Genomic DNA, 11,207 nt, shown 5'->3' on the forward strand with positions numbered 1-11,207 from the left:
GTGCGAGAACAACACCCCTGAATAAAAGATGCAGCCACCTCTTCTCCTGTCTGAAGAGGGGCAGCGGTGCCTCCAATCATCTCAACTCATCGATAATATCTTTCGTTTTGTTCAAGCAGGATCGGAGGTATCCGGTCGGGCATTGCACTGAGAAAAACTAAGGACAATAAAAAGGCTAATGACAGAGAAGAGTCAATCTCCTTTACTCCTCCCGTCAGACCCGGATTGTGCTGACGCCCCTGCCGGCGCCTAATTGGGGGGCACCGGTGGAGATGCTCTAAACTAGCCGTTTCATTGCAATGTGCTTTGTCGATTTGATTTTCGATATGCTACTATATCATGGTAATATGCTATCATTGGTAAAAAAATCACCTTGACAATGTACTTTCAGGATATCAAGTAACAAAAAAAGAGTAACAAAACTTCACTACCATCGACCTCTGTCAGGTAGATCTATCCTACGGTTTTCAATGGTGAATGTGCACCACGATGCATGTGATGTTATCTGAGCTGTGCCGAGAGTAGGCCAATTCTGTCAGCTTCAAGGCCGCTGCCTCGGTCCCTTCTGTTGCTCTCATAAGTGAAATAATATCCTTGTAGGTAAAAGACATAAAACATTGATTAGACCAAATGAGATGCGTAAATGATACCAAAGACCTGTTCACTGTATCTAAATCTGTGTGTGTGAGTGTGTTAAACTAGATATACCTCATTTCGCACAACATCCCAAAGACCATCTGTAGCGAGAACCAGGTATTCAAAATCACTATTGACCTCTGCTTCCTGCATTTTATTTACAGTAGAACATTACTAAAGACTGAGCAACCGACGTTTAACATGCTTTTCCAACAGAAAGACCTTCAGTGAAGTTGTGTTAACAGTAGATCGTTACTAACGATTCCTGCATTCAAAAGTTCGAGAATCTAAGTAAACTTCAGAACACACCACTTCCAGTGAAGTTGTGTTAACTGCTTGAGGCCTTTTGCCCTTTTTTCAGCATTAAGCTTTCTTTAAATAAACTCTACTGTATGAAGAATATAATTGTCACTTCACTGTTAACAGATATATGCAGAATATCATGACAGTGTTGGTCAAGTAATCTGCATACTATACATTTTGACATGCCTCTCCAGAAAAACAACTACAACGATAGCAGAATCCTGAAGGCTTGCCAGCAGCCTAATCTGATAGTTACACCCAAAAATGTATTTGCAACGTGTCTCACTGCCTAATCAGAACAATATCATCCATTACTATTAGAACAGGGCTTAACCACCCATCTTTGTTTCATTGACACCTCTTTCACTTCCTACTTAAAATTTCGGGAGACAAATTCACTCTCTGACACAAAATTAATGTAGCCCTTGCTACCTCCAAACTCCCAAAAAATAAGAATAAAAAATAATAAGATTCCACAAAAGAGCGCTGACTCAAAGTAACAATCACAATACCATATCTCCCGTCTCTGAACCAAGCACCTATGGTAGACTGTGATAGACACAGTAGCGGAGCTACGTATTGTTTTGGTCAAGCGATATCGCAAAAGTTTGGTAAGCACTATAGATGCCAGCTTGTACATCCATCTTGACCCTATAAGTACTGATTAATGACCACACTAGTCTCATATGTCTTTCATTTTGGGTTTTTGACATCACTTGCAGCTGATCCTAGCTTCGCTGCTGGATAGACAGGAGTGGTGCCCTTCCAGTTGCAGGGGCAATATTGATACCCAAATTGAAGTTGTCATTTCAGGACTGGAGTTCAGGTTGTAATAAGAACCGGCTACCATCAGTCAACAAATCTACAGGACAATTATAAGACTTTCACTGCTTGACTCAGCTACAGTGGTCCAGATCACAGGCAAGGGTCCCAATATTTTCTCAACACGATCAATCAGTAAATGGAAGTATTTGATTAGATAGACTGAATTTGCAGCTTGTGAAGGACTGCAGGACATCCATTTCTATTCAAGTTGATGGTTCTTAAAATAGGTACTGCCTCCATCCCAAGGCTTAAGGCCTATATTTTTTTCAGAAAGTCAAACTATGTTAAGTTTGACTAAGTTTTTATCGAAAATCATTAACATGAAAAGTACAAAATCAATATCATTAGATAGATAATGAAATATATTTTCATATGGTACCTACAAAATATCATATTTGTTCATAAATTCTTCTAAAAGTTTGGTCAAACTTTACTTCGTTTGACTTTCTGAAAAAAAGTAGGCCTTAAGCCTTGGGAGGGAGGTAGTAGTCGTCATCTCAATTTCAGGTTAATGGTCCGTAAAGTGGGTATTCATTATTCCTCATGTGAATGGAAATAGATAATAGAAAATGCAAAAAGAGCACAAGAAAACCAGTTCCTTCCTCAATAAACAATGAAGTACTGAACTAATTGAAGTTTAAGGAACTGTAAATTAATGCAAAACTAAACATATATTAGATACCTGAAAATCAGGTTCTGCTATCACATATTTCTTCAATGCACGATTGCCAAATGCACGGGACATTGCAAGAATTCCATCAACCCTCCAAGTATAACCTACAAAAGAGCTCGCATGAAAACAGAAGAACAAACACCAGTTATACAGTTGCTTCTAAAGAACCTTCAACTACTAGAAAAAATAGGAGAACTGGTAGAGACTAGGGTTCTACCGGGTTTAGGGCGGAGGTTGTAAGGGTGGAAGTGAGGGCGGAGAGGTTGGGGAGCTCGGCGCCGGCGGCTGGGCGCCGGCGCGGAGGAAGAAGGAGGCGGCTAGGGTTGGTTCGGCGGGGGCTAGGGTTCTCCCGTCTCCCTTCAGGAGAAGAGACAGTAATGATACTGAATTATTGTCTGATTAATCTTGAAGGGATACAAGTGTTTATATAGGAGGACGGCCTCCTCGAAACCCTAATTTACTTGGGCTAAGCCCCTAATTTACTTGGGCTAAGCCCATAACTAGCCACTAGTGGGCTTCCTACGTGTATAGGTCAGACCGACCATAACATCTCTCCCCGCCTTCTCAAACAGCTCGTCCTCGAGCTGAACTTCGGAAACTGCCGGCGGAGATCTTCAAGCTTCTCCCAAGTCGCCTCGTCCTCGGGCAGGCCGGTCCAATGCACCAAGACGTGCCAAACACCACGGCGCTGCTGGGCCTTCAACACGCGAGCCACACTCGCCGGGGCAGGCTCTAGACGCCCATCCGAAGTAGGTGGAAGAGCTGGTGGTGCGGAAGGAGGGTCGCCCGGTAGGCCTTCGGGAGGCCGACGTTGAAGACGTCGTGGAGGCGCGAGCTCGCGGGCAACTCAAGGCGGTAGGCGAGCGTGCCGATGCGCTCCAGGCACACGGAAAGGACCAGCGTAACGAGGTCCCAACTTGCGCCTGGAGCGTGGGTCCAAGGACTGGGTCGTCCGGTGAAGAAGGCGTAGCCAGACCCAATCGCCCACCGCGAACTCCGCCTCGCGATGGTGTGCATCATAGTATTTCCTGGCCAGCTGCTGAGCCTGAAGAAGTCGGCCGGCGCGCCTCGCCCGATATCTCGTCGCGGGTACGCAGCAGGTCATCCGCCGTCTCAGTACGGGCCGTGCCAGCCGTATAGGGAAGCATCGCCGGTGGTGGCCTCCCGTAGACCACCTCAAAGGGAGTAGCGTGCAGCGCGGAGTGGTAGGACGTGTTGTAGCGATGCTCGGCCCACGCCGGCCCGGTCCACCCAAGCTCGTGGACGATCCCCGGTGATGCGGCGCGGTACATGGCGATGATCTTGTTGACGACCTCGGACCGGCCGTCCGTCCGAGGATGAAACGCCGTACTCATGCGGAGCTTCACGCCCGCCAACCCAAAAAGGTCCCTCCAGACGTGACCCGTGAACACGGGATCACGATCACTGACGATGGAGGATGGAAACCCGTGGAGGCGAACGATGCCGTCGAAGAAAGTGCGTGCCACGGACGCCGCCGTATAGGGATGGCCGAGGGCGATGAAGTGCGCATACTTGGAGAAGCGGTCAACCACCGTGAGGATGACGGACTTGCCGCCAACCTTCGGCAGCCCCTCAATGAAGTCCATCGAGATGTCCGCCCACACTGGGCGGCACGTCCGATGGGCCGTAGCAAGCTCGCCGGACGGAGCGTCTCCGTCTTGTTCCGTCGGCATGTGACACACGCCCGCACCCGGTCTCGCACCGGGGCGCCATCCCCTAGAATGTAAAAATCAGCGCGGAGACGGTGCGGGGGTCTTCGGGCGCCCTCGTGACTGCGGAATGCGCCAAGGACAAGGCCTCGGTGGCGCAGGTCTCCATGATCCGGCACGAAGATGCGGCGGCCATGGAGGAGTAGTCCCTCGTCCGGGCGCCGTGGCGCGGCCAGCTCGCCGTCGGCCGGGCGGCCGGCGCGGCGCTGCGCATCCGCAGCCGTGGCGATGGCGCGGCGAACCTCGTCGATGAAGGCGAAAGATGGCCCGGAGTGGATGCGAGAGGGCTGCACCGACCTGTGGGTGCGTCCGCAGCATCGTCAACGTCTCGGCGGGACAGGGCGTCGGCGACTGTGTTGAGGCGGCCGGGGCGGTACTCGACGGTGAAGTCGAAGCCGAAGAGCTTGCTGATCCACTACGGTGGAAAGGCGCTAATCCAGCAAGAACTTCAGGCTGTAGTGGTCCGTGCGAACACGGAATGTCCGGCCCCAAAGATACGCCCGCCAGTGGCGCACTGCCTGGACCAGCCCGATCAGCTCGCGCTCATATGCGGCGAGCTTGTGGTGGCGCGCGGCGAAGGGCGCGAAGAAGGCGAGTGGACCCTCGCCACGGTGAAGGACGGCGCCGAAGCCGATGCGGAGCGTCGCAGTCCACCACGAACGGCTTGTCGAAGTCCGGCATCTGAAGAACGGGACCCGTCGTGAGTGCCCGCTGCAGGGCGGCGAAGGCCGTGGCTGCCTCCTCGTCCCAGGAGAAAGCGTCGCGGCGAAGCAGGCGCGTGAGGGGTGCGGCGATGAGACCGAAGTCCTGGATGTAGCGCCGGTAGTATCCGGCGAGGCCCAAAAATCCGCGAAGAGCTCGTGGCGACTGGTGCGGGGATGTGCCAGTGCTGCCCACGCCCGTCCAGTGAACACGGCGGCCGCCCTCGCGCCAGAAGATGAGGGACAGCACGTCGAGGTCCCACAGGATGGGGACTAAGGTGCTCAGGAAGTCGAGGCCGAGGATGAAGTCGTAGCAGCCCAAGTCGATGCCGACGCGGTCGATGGAGAACGGCTCGTCGCCTACGAGCACGGGAACACTGTCGCGCCACGCCACGGCACGTAAGACGATCCCCGTTGGCGACGGTGACGCTGTACTTCTCCGATCCCGCCGGGCCGGAGAGCGAGGCGGCGCATGGCGGTGTTGGACGGGGAAGTTGTGCGTGGAGCCGTGTCCACCGGCGCGGTGAGACGCTCCCCTGATCGTCACCGGAGCGACATCGTCTTTGCCGTTTTGATGCCCGCCATAGCATGGAGAGACACGACAAAGGCGGACGCGTCGACTGGCGCGTAGGTCGTGACACCGGCCTAAGTGACGGTGGCGGCCGCGAGCTCGGCGGTGAGGGCCTCAATGTCGGCGTCGTCGATGGTCTCCAAGTAGAAGAGGCGGGCGCACGTGTGGCCCGGCGCGTACTTCTCGTCGCAGTTGAAGCACAGCCCCTGGCGGCGCCGCTCAAGCGTCGCTCCGCGCACCGTCGGCCGTTTGAAGGGGCGAGTTGGCGCGGAGGGCTGCGCGGCGCAGCCCGGCCGGTGCGGGGCGTGGCGGGGCGGTGGGCGTCGGAGCGGGCGCGGGCGCGGGACGAGCGGCCGCCACGCTGCGCGCGTAGACTGTCGCATGGCGAGGGCGCGCTGCTCGTAGGCTCGTGCGTAGTACATGGCCGTCGCGAGTCCGGCCGGCTCACGCATCGCGGACGTCGACGCGGATGTAGTCGGGGAGGCCGCCGACGAAGAGATCGGCGCGCCGGCGTGCCGAGACGCCGCGGGCATGGCACGCGAGCGCCGAAGCGGTCGGCGAAGTCTCGGACCGTGGTGGTGAAGGCGAGGCGTCCCGGCCTCGGCAAGGCGGCCGCCACGGAGGGTCGGCCCAAACCGCCGGAGGCACGGGTCGCGGAAACGCTCCCAAGGCGCATCCCGCCCTCGTCTCGCTCGAGGGCGTAGTACCAAGTACGCGCGGCGCCCCGTAGGTGATAGGAGGCGATCCATGTGCGGTCGGTGTCGGCGTCCGCTGCCGCGAAAACCGCTCACACCGGTTCGGCCGGTTCGGGGGTCGGTGGCGCCGTCGTAGGTGGCGAACTCCGGCCTCGTGAAGCGGGGCGGCTGCGGTGCCACGGGCGGGACCTCGGGGGTGTCCGCCGGCGGCTTAGGTTGACGGATGTGCTTGCGGCGAAGGGCCCCGCAAACCCGCCGAGGACCGCCGGGAGTGATGGGCGGGCGGGCCGGACCGTCGTCCGCGGCGCGCAGTATGGGTGTAGACGGGCGCCGCGTCGGTCCACGTGGGAATCGGCGAGGGCGACGGCGGCCACCACGCGGGCCGGCCACGGGCGCGGCGCGGAGGCGGGCGGTGGGGGCGGCGGCGTAGCGGCGGTCGGTGGGGGCGGCGGCCGGTGGCGGCGGCGGCGGAACCGCGGTCGGTGGGGGCGGCGGCGGAGCGGCGGACGGTGGGGGCAGCGGGTGCTGGCCGGCCCTGATCTCCGCGAGCTCGAAGCGGATGGCGCGGAGGCTGTCGGCGAGGTCCGCCAAAGTAGCGGGCAGGAGGTCGAGGCCCGTGGGGACGGCGGCGGCGGCCCCCTGCAGCGCGTGGGCGCCGGTCATGGCGGCGGGAGTGATGTTGGTGGCGGCGGTGGACGTGGCGGCGATGGTGTCGACGGGGGGGCTGTTGGAACCCATGAGACCTAGGCAATCTGATACCAAAGTGGTAGAGACTAGGGTTCTACCGGGTTTAGGGCGGAGGTTGTAAGGGTGGAAGTGAGGGCGGAGAGGTTGGGGAGCTCGGCGCCGGCGGCTGGGCGCCGTCGCGGAGGAAGAAGGAGGCGGCTAGGGTTGGTTCGGCGGGGGCTAGGGTTCTCCCGTCTCCCTTCAGGAGACGAGACAGTAATGATACTGAATTATTGTCTGATTAATCTTGAAGGGATACAAGTGTTTATATAGGAGGACGGCCTCCTCGAAACCCTAATTTACTTGGGCTAAGCCCCTAATTTACTTGGGCTAAGCCCATAACTAGCCACTAGTGGGCTTCCTACGTGTATAGGTCAGACCGACCATAACAAGAACATGTGGTGCTAGACATGTACATAATTAATCCCTCCATTTATTAATATAAGATGTTTTAGCCTTTTATAGATTCATCCATTTTGGTATGTATCTAGTCTACTTTTAGTGTGTTGATTCACTCATTATAGTGTGTATCTAGTTCACTTTGAAATCATTGATCAAGAATTCGGCCGAATCACCGATTAAATGGCCAGTTAATCGTTACTCAGTGGGTCACTGAGTAGCCGATAAATGCTGATTACCCGATTAATCGGCCGATTAACTGGCGAATTGGCCGATTAATCGCTATTCAGTGGCCGAGCGAGCCGTTACCAGTTAACGAATTCCTGAACAATGTTTGAAATGTTTAAAACATCTTATATTTGTGCACAGAGGGAGTATTGTCTAATTTCCCCATCTTTGAACTTCGGTTTTGAATAAATAAAAATTCAGGCTGGGCTTAAAGCTCCCTGTTGACGCCCCAATAAAATTAGTTGCCTTGAGGTAATAACCTTGATTTTTCTCTACCTTCCACGTCCAATTAACATGAAGCTGGCTAATATCAAAAGAGTATTGTAAGGATTAAGAAGTCTTACCATCATAACTAACACTACCTCCAGCATTCTCAATTCTCATTTGCTCATCTTTTCTGTTAGGTTTATGGTCATCTGAGAGTGATATAGCTACAAAACATAAGAATAAACATGTCCTTGTTATAACCTTCACAGGTAAAGAAGAAACCAAATAATAATTAGTGTTCACGGTTTGTAAAATATAGCAACATAACAAAGTAACGCATGGTGAACACTTATTAAATTTTAGTAGGCCAGACTTGTCATTCCGCACCAACAGTATAACTAAACAAATCACTCCTTTGATAGTTGGGACTCAGATGATGCGTGCCAAATCTCTAGAAAAATAGAACTGAAGCAACTTTAAATCTACTATATTAACTACAGCACAGGGATATGCTATCCAGTGATTGACTGGGAGTTTCAGGTTACTAAACATTAGTAGCTATTAGTCGTACTGGATAACAGAGAGAAGGGTGTTGTCTAACAAAACAACACGATAAGAAAAATATTACCTTCCCCGCCTTTTAAAGCAATAGCACATGGTCATTTAAGCAAGTTTAAATCTAGTACTAACCACAGTACAAGGATATGCTAGCCACTGGATGAAAAAGAGTTTCAGGGTATATTAAGCATTGGTAGCTGTTTGTGAATATTAGAAAGATGGATGTTCACTAAGAAAGCAAAAAAGATAATAAAAGTATTACCTTTGCCGCCTTTTAAAGCAATAGCACGTGAATCGCCAACATTTGCTACATACAATTGGTCACCGATCAATACAGCAGCCAAAGCTGTCGAACCATCCTGCCTATAAGGAATGGATACCGCCTCTAAGAAATCAGCATCAGTTTTCAGGAAGGTCGCCTCTGCAAAAGTAATTAACAGTAAAAAGAAGATAAGTACTATGTGGCACTGGAAAGGGCCTTGCTGTGCAGAAAGGTACAGCCAAACATAAGGAAAAAACACATTACTGAGAGCAAGCTTTGGGTTTTCCAGGAACTGAGGGTGCTTCATTAAGTTGTCAAGCAGGTTTTCCTTTAGATAGTCAGCAGCAAGTGGTCCTGCATGACCTGGCGTACCAAATCTTTATAAACATCAACATGGTAGACAAGGAATCACAGAATAATGAAGGAAAGTCTGAAGACAATACCATCAAACACACCAAACAGACTAACTGCCTGTCCATCGACGTTTGCAAACTTTATGTCATAGCGATCCTCCATAGTAGGTCTCCTCCCCTTAAAACTCGAGTACCCACAGCTCAGCTTACCATCCTCACTGCCAACAAATTGTTTGTATTACATCAATCCAAATAGCATTGTCAACCTAGGATCGCGAGCATGTGAAGTAAAAGGAATTGTGCGTACAAGCTACCTAGAGGTTAATAGCCAGAGGGTAGATTTAACCACAATGTAAGTACTTATAAAACAAGTATTCGCAGTTAAATATCGCAGCTCATACTACTACGACAGTAACTTGTAAGGAAGCTATTAAATGTTTCAGAAGCTACTAATGGATCAATGGATCATACAATCCATTGATCCATTAGTGGCTCTATTAAATGTTTCAGAAGCTACTAATGGATCAATGGATTGTATCTTATTTTCGACCACAAACTTCGGAATAAGTGGTGTTTGGACATTCTCTGGCACTGAATCCAACAGGTATCTACCTCCCCTTTACAATTTTTTTTTTTTTTGATGTGTGTTAGTGAAGCACCTGACATTCTCTGGCATTGAATCCAGATTGAACGCCCACAGGTACAGCATCTAGATATGGCCATCAACAATGGCTTTCCATGAACACGCCAGTGGCGCACACTGGCATTAGCCCGTCACCAGGAGAGTGAGATTATAACTAGACCTTAAATTACCTCTCGCAGCCGTCGCTAATCAAGCCGGGCAGCACCGTCTGCCTCGTCGCCAGGCCGCGCCGCGGCTGCAGCTGCGGAAGCGCCGGCGTGGACGAAGAGGAGGGTTCAGGCGTCGTCCTGCCCCCGGAGCCTGGGGCCACGGCCCGGAACCCGCGCCACCCGGGCGCCGCGCCCCGGCCCTGCACGGAGGCGCTCGCCCGCCGCCGGCCCGCCGCTGCAATGCCGACCAGGCCACGCAGGCTAGCGGCAGCGGCGCGTGTCATCCCTAGCGGCAGCAGGTTTCGAGCTTCCGGAACCGGAAGGGGGTGAGTGAGCCGCCGGGTCTTGGGTTCTGGATGAGGGAAAAGAGCCGGCGCGTCTGCAAGGGTCGTGTTGGGCTTGGACGCTTTGATTCTGCCAGAACATTTGGGTAAGACTTGCCCAAATGAACATTGGCGCCTCCTAGCCGTTGATCAGCCGATCGGAAGGCGAAAATCATCATGTGCGTGTTTGGTAGCTTGGACCCGATTTGAGGCTCGTACTTACGTGTTTGGAACGAGCGGTTAGAATTGGCATGTTGTGAGATGCATAGTTTGGACAAAAAGATCTTTGTGTTTGTTTGTCTGCAGCCAATCCTAAATCTCAATGGAGATGAAACTACACATTTTTTTAACCATCCACGTAAGCATAAGGTCGCATCTTCTCTACAACGGATAGTCTTACCATAGTATCACCTTCCATCACATAGAAATTACAGTTCGCAGTTTACACTTACGAAGCTAGCAGTTCATAAAATCGGCCCTGGCTACTACAAATTGTAGTTCATAACTATAATCCCTAGCTACTACAAATTGTAGTTCATAACGATAATCCCTAGCTACTACGAATGGTAGTTTATCATCATGGGGTAGTTCAACGTACGGAGATCAAATTGGGGTTCGAGAAATAAGGGATCAAAGGGGGTTCTTCTTCTTCACTTCCTATTCACTTTTTCACTTTACTTCTTCACTTGTTCTTCTCCTTCTCAAATGGTGGTGTTGCCTCTGGCTTTCCACATTACGTCTGCCCACTCTTGTCTCACCTCCTTCCAGGCTTCATTGTCGCCTGCATCCACACCATGGCCGGTCTCAACTTCATCAAAAGTGACAACCTCTTGGAAGAATTCATCCATGTCTCAACCTAGCTAGGATCTAGTTGTGAAGAATGCAGTGATGTCTACGGGAGCTTCTATTCTTGTAGACAGTGTTGGGCCTCCAAGAGCAGAGGGTCGTAGAACAGCAGCAAGTTTCCCTTAAGTGGATCACCCAAGGTTTATCGATCTCAGGGAGGAAGAGGTCAAAGATATCCCTCTCAAGCAACCCTGCAACCACAAAGCAAGAAGTCTCTTGTGTCCCCAACACACCTAATACAATAGGTGCACTAGTTCGGCGAAGAGATAGTGAGATGCAAGTAATATGGATGAGTATGAGTGGTAATAGCAATCTGAATAAAATATGGCAGCGAGTAAACATGCAACAAAACAGTAAACAAACGGAGATTCGATGCTTG

The 11,207-nt window shown here is 52.0% G+C and overlaps 1 protein-coding gene across 1 annotated transcript; it reads right to left on the minus strand.

Moving 5' to 3' along the window:
• Positions 1-387: 387 nt before the first annotated feature.
• LOC124683589 (probable protein phosphatase 2C 56) lies at positions 388-9,943 on the minus strand. Its single transcript, XM_047218078.1, has 8 exons — positions 9,681-9,943; positions 8,958-9,085; positions 8,779-8,877; positions 8,515-8,673; positions 7,832-7,918; positions 2,447-2,541; positions 709-783; positions 388-593 (listed from the first exon to the last, which is right to left on the minus strand). The coding sequence occupies exons 1-8, from the start codon at positions 9,941-9,943 to the stop codon at positions 468-470; spliced, it is 1,032 nt and encodes a 343-aa protein (XP_047074034.1). The 3' UTR covers positions 388-467.
• Positions 9,944-11,207: the final 1,264 nt, after the last annotated feature.

The sequence above is a fragment of the Lolium rigidum genome, chromosome 1 (genome assembly GCF_022539505.1).
Source record: "Lolium rigidum isolate FL_2022 chromosome 1, APGP_CSIRO_Lrig_0.1, whole genome shotgun sequence".
In the NCBI taxonomy this organism is placed as follows: Eukaryota; Viridiplantae; Streptophyta; class Magnoliopsida; order Poales; family Poaceae; genus Lolium; species Lolium rigidum.